General features: G+C 31.0%; 1 protein-coding gene across 6 annotated transcripts in view; it reads left to right on the top strand.

Annotated features, from left to right (window-relative positions):
• The first annotated feature begins 10,785 nt into the window (after positions 1–10,785).
• Positions 10,786–24,324, top strand: part of LOC118200199 (TBC1 domain family member 2B-like) — a 146,745-nt gene continuing 133,206 nt past the window's right edge. For 3 of the 6 annotated variants that reach the window (XM_035372135.2, XM_035372137.2, XM_035372136.2), the window contains exons 1-2: positions 10,786–11,455; positions 20,702–20,852. In XM_035372135.2, coding sequence (XP_035228026.1) covers positions 11,100–11,455; positions 20,702–20,852 — 507 coding nt within the window. In that variant the 5' untranslated portion in view covers positions 10,786–11,099. Of the gene's footprint in view, positions 11,456–20,701; positions 20,853–24,324 lie in introns of those variants that run through there. The other 3 variants (XM_035372134.2, XM_035372138.2, XM_035372139.2) reach the window with 3 other exon arrangements.

The raw sequence follows: 24,324 nt of genomic DNA on the forward strand, positions 1-24,324 counted from the left end.
TGAAATTGCCCAGAGTGTCATCTCCAGGCTTTGGCAACGATTCCAAGATGATGGTAATGTGAGTAGACGTTACAGCACAGATCGCCCCAGAGTTACAACGCCGTATGAGGACCGGTATTTGGCAATTACTGCCAAGAATCAGTCAGAGCACAGCCTCAGACCTGTCTCGTCAGCTCTCTTCAGCCACTGGTATGACAATTTCAAGGCAGACCGTGTACAGACGCTTAGGGCAGATTGGTCTATATGCTCGTAGACCTGTCAGATGCGCTCCACTTTCTGCACGGCCGAGAGGTAAAATCGCTCAACACTGGTAGTTCAGTCCGAGGTTCGAATCTCGCGAACGGGCTGGCTGCATGGGTGTTTTCGTGGTTTTCCCCATGTGTAACGTGTATTCGAGCCAGTTTCCCTTAGAAAGGCCTCCACGAAGGCAACTCTCCTCTTAGGCAGATAGCCCTCGAGGCTTTGCCATAATCACACACACACACACACCACTTACTGCAACTCACTGTCGCCTGCGGTTAGCCTGGAGTAGAGAGCATGCCTTGTGGACACCGCAACAGTGGGCTTGTGTGATGTTTTCCGACGAGTTCAGGTTTAGCTTGCAGTCTGATTCTCGCCGGACTTTCATATGGAGAGCTCCAGGTACCCGTTACCACCAAGAAAACATCATTAAACGACACCGTTACGGTGGTGCAGGAGTGCTCGTTTGGGGTGGAATTATTCTGAGTTCCAGAACTGACCTGCATGTTCAAATTGGAACCATGACAAGCCAAATCTATCGGGACGTCATTCTGGAACAACATGTACGTTTGTTTCGAGGTGCCATGGGCGCACAATTTGTGTTTATGGATGACAACGCCCGTCCTCACCGTGCAAACATCGTAAGCGAATGCCTTCAAGCGGAGGATATCACCCATATGGACTGGCCAGCATTCTCACCGGACTTGAATACAGTAGAGCACGTGTGGGACATGCTTGGCCGACGAGTTGCAGCCCGTCATCCTCCTCCTACATGTCTACCGGAACTTCGGAGGGCATTGTTTTTTGAGTGGTGTAATATTCCCCAAGATCAGATCGATAATTTGATACTCAGCATGCCTAGGCGTTGTATGGACTGTATTGCATCGTCTGGGAGACATACAATGTATTAACAATTATACCAACCATGTAATATTGGTTTTTTGTAAATAGTTTTTTTTTGTAATGTTCTCCAGGGAGAAAAAATCGTTAATTTTTTTAATAATATCAAACATACAGCATTTTTTTTTTTGCTCTTTACCTTTTGTTTCATAATTAAGTTTTACAAATAAGTCAAATATTTTTTGCTTCTAACTCTTCCTTTGCCTGATTTTGCATTACCCTTAATTTATGGACATGAGTGTAAATCGTTAGACACATGCAACGGTTGTAAAACTGTAATTTTGGGTACAGTATAAGTACCGTGATAGCTTGCCATCTGATTCAACGTTAGTCCTGCTGTCAATTAATTTTTTTGGATTTCAAATTAACAATAATATCATAATTACTTAAAAAGTCTGCGCCCAAAATTGGTCGCGAAACATTAGCAATATTAAAATATATATATAGCAATATTAATATACTTATCCATGGGAAAATTCGGTATAGACCTATGTCTAAATTGACTAAACGTTTTCCATATACATCAATTTTGGTATCATTTGCTGCAATGAAATTGAGCAATGATATTGGCTTACATTGGTCTTGTGGAGTAGGAGGCAAAACAAACAATTCAGCTCGTGTATTAACCAAAAAATGTCTTCTTAAAGATTATTCATATACAAGGAGGCGACAATTATTTTGGCATATGGCGTTCGTTGCCACATACGATTGGCCGTCTAGTTTTCCGATTTTAAAGAGCAAGGTTTGTTTCATTTAACGGCTTTTTTGCCAAACTTAGTGTGGTACTAACACATGGATGTGTTTTCGGTTTGTTTATTCATGGGCAAGGATCTAGATCTAGAATTAGAACTACCACGAGAGTGAGATCGAACACGAGAATACAATGTAAAAAGTTTATCTACTTTTTTATTTAAATCAGATATTTGTTTCTGTAAATTATCTAAAGCATCACTTGTATCAGTAGAATTAGTTACTTTCGATTTCACGTCCATTGCATGAAGCTTAGCAGTGTTATATATGTAACTGTATCTATTATTATCTTTAATCATAACTATAATATAGAATAGTAGATAAGCAATGTAGAATAAACGATGTTTGTGTACATCTGGTAATCATCACTGAGCACATACCCAACATATAAAAAACAACACATGGCGCAGTCGAGTCGATCGTACATTCAAAAAGAAAATCTTTTTTGAAGAACCATGCAGCGTCAGTAAAGATATTCTAAACAAAAACATGATGGGAAGTTGTTTATAATGATTTATATGTTAGCGTTTGGTGGTATTACTAAATCACCTGAAATTAAAGTAGCTATTTTATTGCATATTATTGGTGAAGAAGCACTTGAAAAGTTTAATACTTTTAATTTAAGTGAAGAAGATAAGAAGGATGTTGACAAAGTAATTGAATCTTTCAAAAATTTTTGCATACCGAAAGCAAACGAAAGTGTTGATTGACATATATTTTTCTGTCGAACACAACATGTAAGTGAATCGTTTGATGATTTCTTAAACGATTTAAGGAAATTAAGTAGCTACTGTATATTTTGAGAATTTAAAGATAGTTTAATAAGAGATAGAATAGTAAGTGGAGTTTAAAAAAAAATCTCAGAGATAGATTACTAAGGGAAGATCAGTTAACATTGGTGAAATGTATTAAAATGTGTAAAGCTTCTGAATTAGCAGAACTTCAGCTGAAAACTTTAACTGAAGAAAATAAAATAGAAGCGATTAAACGTAATAAATTTCGACCTTCAGAGGAAAAAAAGTCAGCCTTGTAAGAAAAACTATCATGTAAAACAAAAGCAACAACGTACTAAATCTTCTTCAAACTATCAGGGAAATAAGTACAAAATGTAGAAAATGTGGAACTTTCATAAGGGGTTATGCAATTGTCCTGCTTATAATAAGATTTACTTGTACTGTAAAAAGAAAAATCACTTTTCTCTCACTGTGCACTTATAAAAATGTTAATGTTGTACAGAATAATTTAGAGCATGAGTTGCATAATAATGGTAATGAATATATTTTAGGGTCAGTAGAAGATACAAATCCATTTTCTAAAAATAAAACAGAATGGTTTGAAAAACTAAAAGTAAACATATCGAAATATTTATTTGTTAAGTTGGATACTGAAGCTCAGTGTAATGTGTTACCATTGCCTAAATTTAAACAATTAAATTTAAGAGATAAAAGTTTGACTAAATCAAAAGTCACTTTAAATAATTACAATGGTACTACAATTGATGTAGTTGGAAAATGTAAATTATTATGTGAAACATCAAAAGGGTACAAGGATGAAATAGAATTTCAAGCCGTAGCATGTGATAAAACTGTTCCAGCTATTTTAGGTTTACCTACATTGCAAAAATTAAACCTAATACAAAGGATTTGTACAGTAAATCCTGACTCCAATGAAAAGTTTCCAGAATCTTTAAAAGGATATCAAGATTTGTTTAAAGGAACTGGTAATTTAACTGGATATTACATATCATATTAAATTAAAACCAGGAGCTGTTGGTAAAATAGAACCCTGTAGGAAAATTCCACTTAGCTTTAAGTCCCTTAAAAAAGGAATTAGCAAGAATGTAAAAAGGTGGTATTATAAAGAAAGTTAACCAACCAACAGAATTCGTGAATTCATTAGCGGTAGTAAGGAAAAAGGATGGTAATTTAAGAGTGTGTTTATATCCTCAGCACCTTAACCAAAATATACTGAGAGAGCATTATCACATACCAATCTTTGAAGAAATTTCATGTTAAATGACAAATGCAAAGGTCTTTAGTATTTTAGATGCAAACAAAGCATTTTGGCAAATTAAACTGTCAGATTCAAGTTGTAAATTTACTACATTTAACACTCCGTTTTGTAGACATTGTTTTTTGAAGTTGCCATATAGACTGAGTTCATCACCAGAAGTTTTCCACAGAAGTTTTTCTGAAATTTTTAGTAATTTAGAAGGAGTTCAAATATATATAGATGGCTTATTTGTTTGGGTAAAGATAAAAAAAGAACATGATTTAAGATTAAAGAAGTTGTTTGACAGAGCCAAAGAAAAGACTGTTAAATTTAATTTAAATGAATGTAAATTTGGGCTGAATGAAGTGAAATATATGGGACATATATTTTCTAAAGATGGTTTAAAACCAGATGAAGACAAAATTAAGGCTATTCTAGATATAAAACCACCAAAAAATGTCACAGAATTAGAAACTTTCCTAGGAATGATTACATATGTTTCTAGATTTGTACCTAATGTATCAGAATTGACATCATGTTTAAGAGATTTGTTGAAAAAACAAGTTATCCGGAACTGGAATGCAACACATGAAAAAGCATTTAGGAGACTAAACGATGTCTTAGTAATTAAACCAGTTTTACAGTATTATGATATAAACATGCCAGTAGTTTTATCTGTAGATGCGTCTCAAGAAGGACTAGGAGCAGTCTTACTACAGAATAATTTACCAGTAACATATGCATCTAAGGCATTAACAGATACACAGAAGAATTATGTTCAAATTGAAAAGGAAACTTTAGCTATTGTATCCGCGTGTGAGAAATTTCACCAATATATATTTGGAAAATATATTACTGTGGAAAGTGACCATAAACCACTGGAATCAATTTTCAAAAAGCCATTAAATAAATGCCTTGTAAGACTACAAAGAATGCGTATAAGATTACAGCCATATCAGTTTGAGATAAAATATAAACCAGGAAAAGAAATTTTATAGCGGATGCATTATCAAGATCATTCACTGATAAATGATCTGATTTCTTTGAAGGAGACATAGAAGCTCATGTCGGATTGGTTGTAGAATGTATATCAATGTCTAAAGGTAAAATGGAAGTTTTTCAACTGGAAACAGAAAAAGATGAAGAACTACAAGTTTTAAGAAAATTAATTAAAACTGGATGGCCAGATGAAAAATGTGTAGTTCCAGAACTGACAAAAAACCATATTTTAACTTCAGAAAAGAACTATCAGAAGCAAATGGATTAATATTTAAAAATTCCTGTGTTGTTGTACCAAGAAGTTTACGAAAAGATATGTATGCAAGGTCAAAGCAAGAGAAATATTATATTGGCCAGGAATGTCGAAAGAAATTGAAGATATGATACTGAATTGTCAAACATGTTTAAGTTTACAAAAAAGTTAATATTAAAGAACCAATGATATCTAAAGAAATACCTAATGGTCCATGGGAAGTATTGGGAACAGGCCTCTTTTACTTTCAAGGAAGGGATTATCTAATAGTTATAGATTATTTTAGCAAATATGTTGAAATTGGACATTTGGAAGATTTGTCAAGTGCAGCAGTGATAAAGCAATTGAAATCAATTTTTGAAAGACATGGTATTCCGAAACTAGTATATTCGCATAATGGTCTACAATATAGTTGCAGGAAATGTAAAGAATTTGCAAGAAGATGGAATGTTGAAACCAGAACTTCAAGTCCAAATTACCCACAATCTAATGGAATGGTTGAAAGACACATTCAAACTGTCAAGCGAATGCGAGAAAAAGCTGTAGTTGACAACAAGGATTCATATTTAGTATTACTGGAATATCGTAACTTTCCTATTTCAAATGAAATTAAGCCACCTTCAGAATTGATGTTTGGAAGAAAAGTAAATGGATTGATGCCTATAAAAGAGAATTTCGTCCAAGCTAAACGATATGAAGACCATAAACAACATTTACTGAAAAGACAAACCTTACAAAAAAGCTATTATGATAGGAATGCAAGACCGTTAAAACCACTGAAAATAGGAGATCATGTGTACATAAAAGAGAAAGGGAAAAACTAAATGAAAGATGGAAAATTATAGAAGAAAAAGAAAGACCATGTTCATATAGGATTATAAGAATATGTGAAAGAATTGTAGAAAGGAACAGAAGAGACCTTCTTATAGGAACTAATCAGAAAGAGTTTGCAATACAAAACAACTGTGAGAATGAAGTTATAGAGGAACACGAGATACCTGAGAATAGCAAGAACACTACAAATTTAGATGTGCTTGTAAGTCCTTCAAAACCTACCAGAAGTGTTGTGAGGTATAGTATCACCAAATTTTTCAAATGGACATAACTACTTTACTCGATGTGGTAAGACTGTTAAGAAACCTTATTATTTAAAAGGATATGTTAATGTTACTACTATTATTATTTTTTTAAAAAAAGGGAGATGTTATATATGTAACTGTAACTGTATCTATTATTATCTTTAATCATAACTGTAATATAGAATAGTAGATGAGCAATGTAGAATAAACGATGTTTGTGTACATCTGGTAATCATCACTGGGCACATACCCAACATATAAAAAACAACACAAGCAGGACTTGTGATGTCAGAGATTTTGTCAGCCGTAGCTGCTAATTTTTTAAGTTCGATATCAGAAGAGGCCAATATGGCTTGCATCTGGGCTGGAAGGCGTTGAAGCGCAGCATTTTACGCCGATTTCCGTAAGGCGATAGCGAGAGCGAATGTTGTTAACCCTAACTCAGCAATAGAAAGGGTTGTTAATAGTTCAGCAGCAAGAGAATAATTTGCAAGTAATAATTATCAGTTACAAAGACGAGGTCAATCTAATACATGATGATGTTCAGGAAATGATTAGATAAAATAGGGATTTAATGATGGTTATAATTGCAAGTGAGGACGTGTAATTAATTAAAAAAATCTTTAATGTGTTGACAAGAAGGCTACAGAAATTACTTAAATTCTCTTATTTAACAGAGGAATTTTTATGCAAATTTAGGCCCTAGTCTTATAGAATAGGACTGTCAGAATTTATTATTCAATAAGAAAACTTACTAAAATTATAATATTCTTATATATTCATCACTTTTTCAGTATCCACACATGTTTATAGGTTCAAATCCCATATGTCAAAATCAAAGTTATTTATGAAATAAAACCTTATAAAATCTGATAAATCATTTGTGTGTGCAAATTTTTAAATCTAAATCTCTTACATTAAATTATTTCTGTCTTTTAAATTACATCCAATTATTTATTTCAATTTAATTTATTAATGTTTTTGTACTAATATTTCAAAGTTCTTTGAAGTACTTTTTGTGTCCTGAAAATGCCAAGTATGTCCATAAAAAATAAACAGGCATACAGAATTGTTAATAACCAGTATTATATGATTAATAATTCATTTAATAGTTGATTTAACCGCTTTTAACTTATTTCACGTCTAAATTTCTACACAGAAATTCTCTGTCTAATTTTTATTATCTTTTCTTGGACAAAAATTTTCAAAAAGGAATCACTTAAGATCTTGATTGCGCAAAACACATTTTTGAAACTAAATGCATTCTAAGAAGTACAAAAAAATGTAAACAAGATTTTGCCCCCCCCCATAAAATCAGTCATTTAAATTATTCTAACCGTTCAGGAAACCGATAAACATTGCGAACATAAAAGCTACCCTTTTTTATATACATTTTAATAAAAGGAAATGTGTTCCTTCTTTTTATAAGAAAAGTAACACATTTTCTTTTCTAAACTTTTGAAAGTCGCCAACGCTTAAAAAATGATAAAATACGCCAAGGTAGTAACCCGCTTTTTTTTTTTTTTTAAATTCCCTACAACACTAAGGCAGTTCTCGTACGTAGAATCCTTTCTTTTCGATTGGGTTCATGGACCTTATAAGAGATAGACTAACCCAGTTGGCGGGGCGCGCGTCACCGACATGTCTGCAAGAAAGAGTAGGGACGATGTGGTTTACTTTAACACTGAAATCTATGGCGTTTGTATCACATAACTCTTTTTAACTATTAAATGTGATACGTGGTATAGTGATCAGATTATGAAAGCCACAGTTTTTTCCAAAAAGGTTTTAATATATCTCATTAAAGCACTTTTTACTGCATTTCGAGCATTTTTTTCACGCGTAATTCTTGTACAAACATCTTTACTTTGGTAAAACGGTAAAAACTCTAAGCACAAAATTTATGAACTTAATTTTGCGTACAAATAACGTAAAATTAAATAAGATTGATAGTACGTGATGCTTTGAAATAAATAAGGTAAAATTAAACAAGATCTGATAATTTTTTTTGAATTTAATTACCATTTTCAAAACTATAATAACATTACGAAACAATCATTTATTTGATTATATCATCATTAACTTATTAACATTAAAGTGGAATATTTATTTTAGTAATTTATAAAATTCGGAGCATAAAATTTTCTGATTATAATGAAGGGGAAAAAAAAGATAAAATAAAATCTAGAATCACTCAGATTTTATATTACGCCCGAAAGGAACCTTTTTTTTAACGTTTTGTTCGTTACCTATATTTAATGAATACCATATTCTTCGCCCGTAAACCACGTACATTTGAAAACAGCATATCTTTAGAATTTCCGCACTGGAGATAAAAATTTTATTTACCGTACAGTGTTACCATTGCTCGCTTTGAACTCGTTGAGTCTGTTATCAAATATTCGTTAAAGTTTTACAAAATATGAAATAGATTAAAACAAATTCGAAATTCAACCGTCCAGATGCCTATGTTCGGGTGGAGGATTACATTATTCGAAATTTGATGGCTCTAGATACTGTCGTTTTTGTCACAGTGCGAGAAACATACATGTATTCATGCAGATTCTTAATTATTTAATTTATTTAAATATAATACAAGGCGATAATAATTGGTAACAACAATTTGCAAGGAGACATGGACATTTATAGTAAAACAGCGCAAAATGCCGCTTCTAAACTACCAGACTTTCTAGGTTACCGCCCCTTTGGGCTAATAAATTAAATTAACAGTAAATAAAAAAAATCTTATGCAGAACTAAAAATAAATTTAAAAAAAATCACTATAAAATACAAGCAAAATTAATTATTACGGTTAAATACAATTTTAATATTAGAATTAAATGTTTAAAACTTTTTTAGGAGTCAAAAGTGTTTATCACTATGATGTATTATGAAATATACTTGAAATAAAATTTCTTTATAGAAATTGTCCTATAATACTCATCTATAGTTTTAAAAAAGCAGCAAAATTTAGAATTTTAAACAAAACTTTCAAAAATTTGTTTTTAAATGTTTTAGTATTTTTTACTTATTTACACCAACAAAAAGCATAAAAATTGCAAGAGAAAATTGCTTGTTTGAAATTTTCTATTAGTTCAGATTTAAAATATTATTTTCTAAAAGAAATAGTTACAAATTTTCTTACAGCATAGGAAAAGCTAAAAATATATCCAGTCCTGAAAGCATGCAATAGCTTTATAATTATTTGGAACGTTAATTATGCTTGATAAATATGCTAAATTTTTAAAAATCAATCTAAATTTCAAAAATAAAAATATGTAGAAATTCTAATTTGTGAAATGAGGTGCTACAACCAGCTTTTTCTTGACAATTATACACGCTGCAATAGGCAACCACTGTTAAATTTCTGCAAATCGTCCCTACTCCTCCGGATATGATCAAGGTGACAGCTGAGAGCGCCTCAGACGAGGGAGAAAACCCATTTGGGTTAGTCTATTTCTAATAAGGTCCATGATTGGGTTCAAATGACGGATCTAACAACTCAATGCGCATGAGTGGTTAATTTTTACGGAACTTGTTTCTACGGGCCATGGGTGCGAATAGCTTAAGTGAGTAATCGCACCGCTGGTGCGAATAGCATCGGCCGTTACTTTACGTGTGCTGAAGTTATTAGTAGTCGGTTGTATTTTTATCGTATCTGGTAATTTAGTATGTGATGTTTATTTGTACCTAAATTTTGCGTTTTCCATTTTGAATCCGTTTGTAATTAGCCCAAGGTGCGTTAGCCCAGAAGGGTTACTAATTTCGTTTTGGCATTTTGCGTTGGTTCACTATAAAAGTCGGTTCACTTTTTAAATTTTTCCAAATATCTCAGAGCCTTATATTATAGTTAAAGAAATTAAATAATGAAAATTTTGCATAGAAGTATGTATGTTTCTAGCATTGTGATAGCACAATGGTACCTAGAGCCATAAAATTTTGAATAACATACGTTTACACCCGAATATGGCATCTGGATTCCCAAATTTGGAATTTGTTTTACATATTTTGTAAAACTTTAAGGAATTCTTTATCAAAGAAATAAACAGCAATGGCAGCACAGTACAAAAAAAAAAAATTCCAGCGCGAGAGACTGTGTATCGGAAATTCTAAAAATATGCTCATTTTAAAATTATTTTGCGATATTGCTGTTGAACTGACTTTTTTGGTTTACGTGCGAAGAACTTGATATTTAATAAATAAAGGTAACACACAAGACGTTAAAAAAAGTCCCTTTGATCGTAATGTAAAATGCGAAAGCTTTCAGTTTTTTATTTTTAAATTTTTGTATTATTTTAAAATTTGTTATGATGCCCTTAAGACTTTCACAGCCTTAAGGTCGCCCCAGATCAGGTACTCCGGTGTTTATACCACTCGAAGAAAGGAGAATGATAAGATTATCCTGGTTTACAAGTTATGAGCAGTGATTTATAATTACTTGGAAAAAGTAATGTATTTACATTTTAAAAATGGAATCTGCTTGGCATTTTTATAGTAAAATTTTACTTAAACGACGGGCCGCCCAGGAGTAAAAACAGTAGTGTTCCATTTAAAAGGTTACGAACAGTCAGCCTACCTATGAAAGGATGTGACTTTTTTCATTTGTTAAGCAAAGAATATAAAATATTTTTCTAAATTTATGGATAGAAGGCCTATGAGAATTAAAAAAACCTTTTACAACAATTGTACAGGATGAGCACTTTTTTACATTTTATCTTTGGCAATGCTCTTGAACAGGCGTATTCGAATTCGCTTAAGTTTCGAAATGTGTTAGATTGGGTGTAGTATGTTGAAGTTGCTTATTTTGATTCTGTTCCTTTGAAGTTATTCCTCCTGATTTTACGTTGCGATAATGAGTTAATTTAATATGATTAATTTGGATTGTGATGGAACAACGGAATGAAAAGCTAATAGATTTTTCCTCAGACGATGAAAAATCTGATTTTACTGAAAATTGTAATAAACAAAGCTTTGAAACGCCTAAAATTTACGAAACGGAGCAAAATAATTCTCCAGAGTGCCAGAGAAACTATTCCAGACTTTGTGGCTATTTGAATAAATTAGGCAATCAGCGGATTTTACGAACTTTTCGTAAACGGTGGTTTGTTTTCTCGGAAAATAATTGCAAACTGTACTATTATCGCTCGCCACAAGATGCCATATCTTTAGGTGAAATAGACATATCTCGAGCAACATTTTTTATTGAAGTACACAAAGAAAGATGTGGATTGTTTACAATAAGGTGGGTAATACAGTTGGAATTATGAACATTTGTTTTATTCTTTAAGCCGCTGCGATCATTGATCCTATACACTTATTCCGATAAAAATCCCATCTTAGACGATTTTTGGACACTTAGTATGTTTGTTTTTTAATCTTGTGTGCAAGTGTCAGTTGCTTAATATTAGCCAAATGACTTTATTTTTCTTCCACATACGCTATTGATCATCTCTTTTAAAACCTTAATGTTTTGAAAAAAGTTATTCGGAAGATTTGTATTAAAAAAAGGATAATTTGTTCAAAAAGTTTTCAAATTGAACTCGCATAAATATTCGGACACATTGAACAAAGGGTTTATATTTAATAAAGATATAAAAATAATGAGACATTCAATATTTCTTTAGATAGCCCTTTTTATTCATTTTGATGCGGATTCAACTAATTTTTTCATATAAGAATGCTCCATTCATGTCTAATAATTGTTTTTACTAGACCATTTGAAGAAGTATCTCTTTTGCTAATCTTTTATGCCAGTTACTCTACACATGTCCTTAGGATTTGAGCCCAGAAAACATGAAGTTTGTAGAATTTCAGGACATTTATATAATAATCACAAGTGAACACTTAGCCTGTAAGTTTAGGATCATTATCCTGATAGAACTTAAATGTATATTGCATTCCAATTTTTCTTGGAGATGCCCTCTGTTTTCGTGTATTTGTACTAATCTATAATATTTTCGATGCTTTCTGTTTTCATGTATTTATATAATTCCATATTATTTTCGATAAATACTAAATTTCTTATTCCAAGGGCAACGAACCATCCCTAAACCATTATGCCTCTACCTGTGGATAACATTAGGCAATACAGTGTCTCACAAAAGTGATGGGACACTTGTGCTTTACAAAAGGAAACTGTAATAAAATAAATTTTAAAAAAATGTAAAAATTTTTTGTGGGTGTGTTTCATATTTAAATTTAATAACAATTACTACATAACATACATTTTCTGAAAATATTAAAATATTAATTTAATAAAAATACAATTGTTTAGAACAGAGCAAAAAAATGGCTCACATAAGTGATGGGACACCATTATCCTGATAGAACTTAAATGTATATTGCATTCCAATTTTTCTTGGAGATGCCCTCTGTTTTCATGTATTTGTACTAATCCATAATATTTTCGATGCTTTCTGTTTTCATGTATTTATATAATTCCATATTATTTTCGATAAATACTAAATTTCTTATTCCAAGGGCAACGAACTATCCCTAAACCATTATGCCTCTACCTGTGGATAACATTAGGCAATACAGTGTCTCACAAAAGTGATGGGACACTTGTGCTTTACAAAAGGAAACTGTAATAAAATAAATTTTAAAAAAATGTAAAAATTTTTTGTGGGTGTGTTTCATATTTAAATTTAATAACAATTACTACATAACATACATTTTCTGAAAATATTAAAATATTAATTTAATAAAAATACAATTGTTTAGAACAGAGCAAAAAAATGGCTCACATAAGTGATTGGACACCATTAGATACTACTATGTACTATAATAAAATATTTTTGGGGTTTTTATTTTTACTCAGAAACAGTTGGGAATAATTTATAAAATCATCTGCAGTATTTCTCTCCAGTATGTTTTGGAATTTTTGTATTTTTTAGCACTGTGCGGCCATGAATGCTAAACGAAAAGAAACTTTGCCTGAAATTCAAAAATTAGTTATTAATTTTCATATTGAACGTGGAAAATATATTAGAGAAACTGAGACAGTTAACTTGAGTCATTCAACAGTTGTCAATATCATTAAACGATATAGTAGGTGTTTTGAATTAAATTCTTTACTCAAATTTTGCCACATATAAATTTGTCAGACCCAAACAATATATTAAATTTTGACTTTTAAGCAAATATTATGTTCTTTCAATATGATAGAACTATGTAAACAAGATTTTGTGAATGTTAGTTATCTTTTACTTGTTTTCTTGCTGGTCACCTATTGTATCCATGTGCTGTTAGTGCTGTGAAACTCGTAGCCTCTGAAGCAATTTTGTGCAGCCCACGAATTTTATTTTCCCATAAATTAATTAGCTTTATTATTGTATTATTTATTTTTTAGAAGAACTTGAAGAAAGATGATTTTAATGATTTGGAGTCCAGTTTTCTATTATTTTCATTACCCAAAACAAGCATCGGTAATATCCAAGATTATCGACAAACAGAATTAATTGACACTGGGATATAAAATTATCATTATTAAATTATTCAAAGATTTGAAAATAAAAATTTTATTACCTTTTGCATTTATCAAAAGGTAAATTAAATACCTTCAGTTGCAAATTTATACAATCAGAATCATTGCTTTGTTTCAGATTATAATTATTTAATAGTTGTTTCTGCTCTTGAAATTCATTAAATCTAAGAAAACGAAAACAAAAAACTGATCAGTGAGCATCTACAACTTCTGACGAAGATAGTCTCTAGTAATTATTCCCCAAGTTCACAAACTTTAACCAAAGTGAAGCATTATCAATTGTTGTAGCTGAATGTCATAGCAAGAAATAAGGAAGTTTACAGTTATTTACATAGAGCTATATGTTTTCTGGGTACTTACGTATTATCACAACCAGGTTGGCGCTATTTGTAAGTTTGAGTAAAAAAGTATGAATAGAAAGAAAATGTACATTTATTAATTATGGATAATTTTTAATACGGGTTTTATATTATTTTGTTTTAAAATATAAAATAGCAATTAAACCCTTCCGGTTTCGAATTTGAATAAGTTGCAGAATTATTTTTTTGGTGGAAATCTTTTGGCTATTGCTTTTAGCACTGATTGAAAACCGTATTCGCCATAATCATGTACACGTCGACTTATTTTTTACTTAAAAAAACATCCCAGAATTGCACAAAAATGGCATTGCGCACACTCTTGACTTTATCCATGTCCACTGCTATTTTCTGATAAATTACAAAAATTTGCACGAAAATGCAGGAAAATTTTTTGAATCTCCACATGCTCTTTTTACAAAACTACGTATAACACGTAGGGTCGCCAAATTTTGCAATTTATGCGAATTTTGGCCTGGTTGCGTTAATACGTAAGTACCGTTTTCTGTATGCATCGAGGAAAAATTTAATAAATGAGAGCTGATATATTTAAGTTTTCATAATTTGTTCATTTTAATTCCACTCGGAACTGAAAAGTAAATGATTTAGTAATGTATTTGAGTTTATTAGGTTATGATATCAAGGCATTAGAATTATTTGAGTAAATATCAGTCTGAAAATCTTTTAACTATTTAAAATGTCTTGCTCATACCGACCTTTTGATATCACATTTAAAATAAGTATAAATTTGAATTTTTTTACATCATTATTATTGCTGCTTGTGTATGTTTTGATAAATATTTAATAATAGCATTTTAAATTTAATTAAAAACTTTTATTTTGTTAAAAGCAAACCTTTTGGTAAAAAACGTTGTGTGCCAGTTAGTTGCTCTCAGATCTGCATTTGACTCGCATACAGTTTGAATTTGAGACCCTTGCACTAAATGACTCTTCTGAGCATAAGGGTTAACTTTTATTGTTAACTCTTCTGAATCTGCTGAAAATTTTTCAGTGCTAGTTTTAATGCAATTTGACATTAGCTTGGAATGTTGTCCAGACACATCAGGGTTTTTTTTTAGATATTTCGAATACTTTTGCCATCTTTAAAATAAAGAATGATTAAATTTTTGACGGAAGTGGTTGTTAATTTGTAGAGTCTTGTCATGCTCACTTAGACAGGAGATATGGGATTGTTAAACAAATTTTACTAAACAAATAAAAATTTCCAAATGCTGATAATTTGTATGATGTATTTTCATTTAAAAAATACTGTAGTAAGAAACATTGTATACGAATAAGGAGTGTCGTGTCTAAAATATTATACGAGTTTTTTCAACAAATTATTTTATTGCAGGAAATATTATGATGGTATTTATTTTACAGCAAGCAAGCATAAAAAAAAAAAAAAAAAAAAAAAGTAATGCATTAGAAAAAATTGCAAATCTGTATTTCAGTATTTAGTGCAAGGTGCGTGCAACTAACTTTCAAAAGAAAGTTCCAAACTACCGAAAGTTCAAAAGTACCATGTCTATGAAAAGAACAGTCCCGCCACAGTGTCTGGCGGTTGCAATGCGAGTCGCAATAGCAACAGGGCTAGTATATTTCAAATAGGGACAAACCAAGGGTTGCTTTATTGTTATTTTGTTTTTGACGACTGTTGGCTGAGAGGAAAAGTTTATCATTCGTCTTCAAGACACCCCTACAGAAAATGTGTCAAGGCTTGTTTCTACGGCAACAGACAGCTGCTGACTAACTGGCGAGAGCTTTTCATATGATAGACAGACTGTACAAGGCTCCAAAAACAATTATGAGCTATATTTGGAAACCAAGACTCATACTGGGATCAAACAAATTCAAGCAAAGAAAAAAAAAATATGGAAAAATTTGATAGCTTTCAGATTTTTCTGATGTAATGCAAGGGGATGTTTTTTTAACGTTTTATGTGTTACCTGTGTTCATTAAATATCATGTTCTTCGCACTTAAATCATGAAATTCATTCAAGAGCAATATCACAAAATAATTTTAAATTGAGCGTATTTTTTAGAATTTCTGATATACAGTCTCACGCGCTGGAGATAAAAATGTTTTTTCTGTAGAATGTTGCCATTGCTCGCTTTGAAACCCTTGTGTTTGTTAATCAAAAATTCGTTAAAGTGTTACAAAATATGATACTGATAATGAAACAAATTTCAAATTTGGGCTTTCAGATGCCCATATTTGGCGGAGGATTATGTATTCAAAATTTGATAGCTCTAGGTACCGTTGTTTTTTCACAATGTGAGAAACATACATACATTCATGCAGATTCTTCATTATTTAATTTCTTCAAATATAATACAGGGCGATAATATTTAGTGGCAATAGTTTGAAAAGTGAAATGAACATTTAAAGTTTTCAATGCAAAATGCAAAAATGAAATTAATAGCTCTTCTGGGCTAATAATCATTTATATCATCAAAAGAAAATATTTCAATGAAAACCTCTGTCAGTTTGTCGTCTCCGTGATTTTGTTTTCCAGCACAAGATAAATATGACCACGTTTCTTCATTTCAAATATTGCAGTACTATTTTATTTTCATGTTGTGTTCAACTGGTAAATCAGTAGGGCATGATAATCCCAATTTTATTTTTGTAAACACATTAAATTTGCTTAAATATTAGTCGGTTTTAATTTTCAAGTAAATTTGTGTCAAGAGGCCAATCAATCTCATGATGCTGCTGATGTTGATATCTGCAAAAAACGGAGATTATATGTCTTGACAGCACTTTTATTTGGATCTTATGCTGAAGTAATTTTTTATACACTTATTGCATATGTATGCTGAGCACTTTTCAAGTTTTTATTGTATATTTTTTTTTTATTTAGTAGCCTATAAATTGAAAATATTAAAGAATGAACAAGTATGAATTTAATAGTTGTCTACAAGATGAATACATTTTAATCAATCTGTATAAATTATCTAATGAGAAAAGTATAGTAGTGCATGAATATTTTATTGTTTCTGTTTCAGTGTTTTCTAATTATTAAATTAAAATTTAAAATCAAGTAAATTTGTCTAAAATGTGGTACGATATAAGGGTAAAAGTATAGTTTAGAGTACCCCTTGGCGAAACTTGGCAGCACATGGATACCGATTTTGTGAAATTTTTTGACTCGTTATTTTGGCTTGTGAAGCGTGATTTTTGTGCCAAAAATCGTCACTACACAAAGCCAAAATAACCAGACAAAACAATTGCACAAACTCGGTATCCATGTGCACATCGACTTATTTTCACTTAAAAAAAAAAAAAATCCCCGAATTGCACAAAAATGGCATTGTGCACTCTTTTAACTTTATCCATGTACACGTCGACCTATTTTCACTTTAAAAAAAAATCCCAGAATTGCAAAAACTTGTATTGCGCACTCTCTTTACTTTGTGCATGTACATGTCGATATATTTTCACTGAAAAAGTCAAAGGAGCACCAAATTCTACAATATAGGCAAACAAAAAATACATAATCTCAATACAGTACATTTTAAACCAAACAATAAAAAAAAATAACATAACTAATAAAATAACATAATAATAACATAAATAACATAATAATTAAATAACATAAAAAAGGAAAAACATGTTGTACATTTAAGCACTACCAAAAGCAAATATTCACTTACCATGATTTTCGAGTTCGCTTCGTACACCCAGAGCCACGTAAAAATCAAAATATCAATCATACTCAAATGACTTTTTTCAAACCAGGTACTCTTTCTGATCGAATGCTTCACATAGTGACCATCTGAACCTTTCTTCCTACAAACCCATTCAAATCCATCTAAACGGTTTTTACGTTCGATTAGACGCATGTCCTTCCTACATACAGACACTTATAATGGCTACTAAGTAAACCTTCATTTACACACCAGTCAATTAAAGCTCTTTTCCCTTTTCACCCCAAATCATACAGAAACTTCAAATTAATCTTATTACATTCAGCCATTCTACCTTCTAAAGAATCAAACCAACACACACCACAAAAACACTTACAAAACATCCCATGATTCAAAATTTCCCAGAATCATGCACCCGATTACGTCACAATAGGGTTTCCATAACATTCAACTACTCAGGCTACCATAAATGAAACAACAACTTGGCGATAAATCAAACAACAACTTGGTGATAAATCAAACAACAACTTCGCCATAATACAAGGGGTACCTTAAAGTCTACTCTACCCCAATATAAGCATACAAATGTGCAATCCTCTTTGCATCAATGCTTGCATGAGAAATTTTGATTTTATAATGGTGAAAACAAACAGGAGGCAAACTTTTATAGACTCCCCAGGTAGCCTGACGTCATTAATAGCTAATAATGTAATTCTATAATAGCACCCTATAATGAAACGACAGAATTTTTTAGTTAGTTTTATGGTCTCTAAACTGAAATCTTTCCTTTTAGTAGATATGTTCTTCAAATTAACATGAGGTTTGTAAATTGTAAAAACTGAAATAAATATGCAGTTCTGTTTCTTGTGCTAGTTCAGTCTGATAATTGTGTGATTGTTCTATCTATAATATGATTAAATTTAAAAAAACGAAAAATGCATAAGTCAAACTATTACAAAGTCTCGCGCACCATATCAAAATATAAATGTTATTACAGTGCACAATCCGAGATCCAGACATCCAGTATCTCTGGAATAATCTAAAATTTGGACCTTCAGCATTATTTTTTTCTAAAAGAATTAATTTTTATATGATTTCCACATGCGCATTTGATATTTTTTCAAGATAAAACAGGTATAGAAGGAAAGTCCTTATTCTTAATTTTGCTTCAACACTAAAATACCTCCATATTGGAAAAACAGACGTTTATTAGCATAAATCTGTATGATCAATAATATGGCTGTGCAGATACCTTTTTCTTATTATGCATCTCAAATCGAAACATTCTACATTGAAATATAGTTGATTTTACACCTGCTAAACAATTTATATCCCTTATGCCAAGCTGGTGAATCATTATTATTTGTTGCTTTCATCGCCGCATGGCTACCAGCATACAGTAGCTTGAGATATGAGTCATGCTAAATAATTTGGTTCAAATTAAACTTTTTTGAAAAATATTGGGGTACTTCTCTGTTTCGCCGGAGCAAATCTCGCCAAGCATACTTTGTTGGCGACAACATATAGGATACACATAAAATTGTTAACAAATGTTAGTTCTAAGAATTTTTTATTTATTTATTTTATTTTGAAACATTTTAATATGGTTTAAAATTTTGTAAAAAGCCAGTAAATAAAGACAATAAATTTGTAAAGAGACATTAATTTAAGAATTTACTATGCTATCATGGTTCAACATCCTGATTCGCCGGTTTGTATCACATTACTCCAAGTGATCTCATCTCACGTAAACTGCGCTACAAAATATAATTCTTTCAGTAATTATCTACACTAATTTCAAGTTAAATCTCAATTTGGAATACAAGTTTAAATGCAAGAATTATTTCAATTCGTACGAATAGCTTACTCAGAAATTATGTAAAATTGCAGTACTTTATTTCGCTAGTGCATTCTCGTTAGAATTGATAAATTTAACCCTTGATTTTGCCTTTTCTACATTTTCGCCTGCGGGTGAACGGTGTGATTGCATCCTAATTGACTTAATTACCGTGAATGGCCTTAGGGCATAAAATTTAATTATCTTTGTAAATATTCTATGTAATTGTATGCCAATATTGAAAGAAACAAGCAATCTAGTAAGAAATGGCTGTGACTTGTTTTGAAAATATGGCGTGAAAGGTTACCAGCGAAGATATTTCATTTGGCATCAGTTGTACCATTATTGGCAACTTCATTGTTTGTGCCGTCAAAACGGAAAAGTACTAATACAGTCAAAAGTCTTTAATCCGGACGTCCATAATCCGGAATGATCTATAATCCAAACCTCAAAGCTACAAACTTTCTGCGCATGCGTACGCATAATGCGTTTACAACATATGTAAACATATGCATTTACAACATATGCGCATATGCGGAACAACGTAAACAACTTACATTGAAAGAAATGTTCAATAAAGTAAACAAATAAATATTAAGCTTTTTTTTTTTTTTTCTGTAAATTTTGATACCCTTTAAATCATAATTGCTCTTTATTTCATAAATTACAGTTTCATATTTTAAATTTTATAATTTCTGCATGCCATCTTACCAGATTTAAACTGATGATCTATAATCTGGAGAAACCGATAATCCAGAATCGCCGAAGTCCCGATGATTCCGGATTAAAGACTTTTGACTGTAATTTATTATAAACATTTTCAACAAGAACATTTGCATAAAAGCAAAGTGTAAAACATGGTAAGATCATTATAATTACTTTGAGTTAAGATGAAAAAAAAAATTCAGTAGGAGTAAATTGTTACAAGAAACATGGTAATAAAATGTTGCACATGAATTATGGTAGTAAGGTAATTTAAGTACTACAGTTTAATGACAACATGAATATTGACGTTGAATTCCCTTCAACATTATCATGCCTTTAATTTTACACTATTATAAAGTACTTTATATGTAGATTTTAATTTTCCAAAAAAGTGTAAAATTGTTGTAATTAATGTATTAAGAAAAAAAAAAAAAAATGTTATTTTACTAGTGTTCCTGGAAGAGATTATTTCTTGGAAGCAAACAGCCAACAGACAGCTCTGTTTTGGCTTCAAGAGCTTCAAAAATACAGACGAACTTACAGTCTTCTACATACGAAACATCTTAGTGTACAAACAACATCCGTTGATACTTTAAGTGGAGTAAGTGATTCTTTGTATTATATATCTGTAGCCCATTATATTCATTAAAAATGTTTTTAAGTTGTAACTGGCAGCATATACAGTGGGTACAAAAAGTATTTGCACACATACATTTTTGTTCACAATTTATAAGAAAATACATTAAATTGGCATTTAAAAAATAGAATAAGCTTACTAATTTAAATTAATTACAAAAATACAACAATATTAATAAAAAACATTTTTTGCAACAATATTAAAATAGCTTATGTCAAAAAAGTATTTGCACACTCAACTCAACTTTAGCAAATTTGCATTTTTATGCTATTATTTAACAGTCATCCCGCAGTAAATAAAGTAAGACGACTATAAAAGGAGGTGTTATCGAAACGTTATCAGTTGATTATCGATTTCAAATTGTAATGGCACTTAAGAAGTCTGAATTGCCTTTTTCTCGCAACGAAAATGGCCTAAGTTATCGAGAAATAGGTAAAAAAGTAAATGTTTGCTTCTCTACTGTTCGGTATGTTATAAAACGTCATAAAGAAAGAGGATCTACATCAAAGAACTTGCGCTCTGGACGCCCAAAGAAACTTTCACTGCGAATGAAGCGAAAAATCATAAGAGAAGCATCGAAAAATCCATTTTTTAGTGCAATTACTTTAGCCAATGATGTCGCTTCAACAGCTGGAGTTCAAATATGTGCCCAAAGTGTTCGAAATGTCTCACACATTTATGGGAGATCTCCAAGGAAAAAAACCTCTCATAACTGAACGAAATAGACTGAAGAGACTTCTATTCGCTAAGGAATATATCAATAAGCCAATTGATTTCTGGAAAAATGTCATATTCTCCAACGAGAGTAAGTTCAATATTTTTAAATCAGATGGCAGGAAATTAGTTTGGAGAATACCTTGTACTGCTTTTCATACCAAAAATGTGTTACCTACAGTTAAACATGGAGGAGGTTCTGTTATGATTTGGGGGTGCATGGCTAGCAAAGGAGTTGGTAATTTGTGTTTCATTGATGGGAATATGACAGCTCGAACCTATATTGATGTGTTGCGAGATAACTTGCCACAAAGTGCAATAAAATTGAGTATCACTAATTCGTACTCTTTTCAGCAAGACAATGATCTCAAGCACACAGCCTGTATAACACGTATGTGGTTGCTTTATAATGTACCCAGAAAACTTGCCACTCCACCACAATCACCAGACTTAAATCCTTTGGAAAGGAAGATTTCAAGTAAATCTGCCCTTAAACAAGCCCTTATTGAAGAGTGGTCGAATACTGACCCTACTGTTACAGAAAATTTAATTAAATCAATGCCAGCAAGATTACAAGCAGTAATAGATGCTAAAGGAATGCATACTAAATATTAGTTATTTGAAATTTGCTTATATATTTTATTTCTTTTGTATTCATGCAGGTGTGCAAATACTTTTTTGATAAGAGATATTTTAATTTTGTTACAAAAAAGCATTGTTATTTATATTATTGTAATTTTTCTGTTTGTTTTGGATGATTAAACTTATTCTGATTTCGCAATACCATTTTTTTATTTTTAGTGCTTCTTTTTATGAATTGCAAACATAAATGTAGGTGTGCAAATACTTTTTTTACCCACAGTATAGAGGTCCTCAAAGTTAGTAAATATGTGAAAAATCAGTATTTAAGTTAATTTATAATATATAATAGTACCAAAACTATGGAAACAAATAAAATTATATAATATTTTGTAAAAAAAAAATATTAGAAATGTGTGTTTGCCAGGTACAATCTTAAATTGCCAAATGTGGTTTTTGTGCTTGATATATCGATACTGGTAGAAAATCAAATGTTGGAAACTTAGTAGCCCCTGCTGAAGACAGCACAACTCTAGGGATAATTCAAGTCAGCACAGGCCTAAGGATAATTTCCTATAAGTAATGCTATTACCAAAGCAAGATCAATATTATAATGTGACTTGAAATTGGGAAGGATGGAATATGATTTTGTATATTTCTTCCTTAATCTTTCATATCTTATAAAAAGTATGAAAGTCCTTTAAAAATTAATTTTAGAAGGCAGATCACTGTTATTATTTTTTCACTTAAACATTCCCCTTATTTGCTATAGTTCAATCTTGCTATTGGGATTTACAATAGTGCTCCCCCTTATTTGCTATAGTTCAATCTTGCTTTTGGGATTTAGAATAGTGCTCATCTACTGCAGACATGCTCAACTCATGGCCAATGGGTACATGTGGCCTGTATCATATAACCAAAGAAACGTCTAAAAATACATACTTTTATGCCTTTCTAAGGAATTTTATAGATACTTTATGCATATTCATAGAATTCTAATTCATTTAAATCAATATATTTACACATAAATCATTTAATTTTATGCAGTTAAATTCATATAAAAATATGATTATTTTCTTCGTTTTATGGAACAAAATTTTTTAAAAACAAAGATTTTATTAAACGTGCATGAAAATATGTGACTTTATTAAGTATTAACAACATCCGTTGATACTTTAAGTGAAGTTAATTAATCCATAATTCTACAACAGTGAATTTAATCTCTACATATAATATAAGAAAGAGTCTGTCTGTGTCAGTGTGTCTTTCGTTCGTGTTGGGCGTAAGCTAATAGACTCACGGCTACAAAATTTGGTACATAGGTGCATCTAGACAAGAGCCAAGACTCGAAGCGATTTTTTCGACATTCGAATTAGAATTTATTTTATTTTATGTTTTGTGACGAAATCGCGTCATTTTTGAGTCATAATGGGCTATAGGAAAGTGAGATTTTACTCTACACACTTCATTTTCACATCGTCATGAAACATAGGAACTTAGCTATTTTACGAACTTAAAATAAACTTCGTGTTTCAATAAATCGATTAAATATGAATTTATTTAACAAAGTGAGCTTAACACTTTTTCAACAAGATTTTTTGATTTTTTCTAAAAAAGTTTATTTTTATTTGATTTTTGGACACTTTAAACTTTCATCCTTGCGACTGCTTTTACAAAAAGAATTTTGGAAAAATGATAATATTTTGTATTTAAAAAAAATAATAATAAATGAAGCTTCTGAGAACACTTCTCATATCTCACATCTTTAAAAATGTGATTTTGGCAACAATTTTCCTGTCTTATTGTTGTTGATAGATTTTTGATGAAATCACATCATTTTGAATAGTTTCGTTCTTTTGGAAATATGGGTTTGGCAACAATTTTTCATTGTATCACTGTTTTTAAGAGATTGGCATATTTTATTGTCATTTATATATATATATAATACATTTTTATTAATTTTTTTTTTTTTTTTTTTTTGATAATGTTGTTCTGCAGAGTAAAATTCTGCACGGAATTTTAGGTTTTTTGAGTTTATTTCATGTTATTTTTTGCTTATTTCACTGTTTGTAAGATATTGAAAAGTCTTGCATGATTTTTTTTCTTCAACAGAAAGTTGGTTATTTTTTTATTAGGATAATTA

The sequence above is a fragment of the Stegodyphus dumicola genome, chromosome 4, assembly GCF_044657685.1.
Source record: "Stegodyphus dumicola isolate Sdum_Otavi_A_Nest chromosome 4, ASM4465768v1".
Lineage (NCBI taxonomy): Eukaryota > Metazoa > Arthropoda > Arachnida > Araneae > Eresidae > Stegodyphus > Stegodyphus dumicola.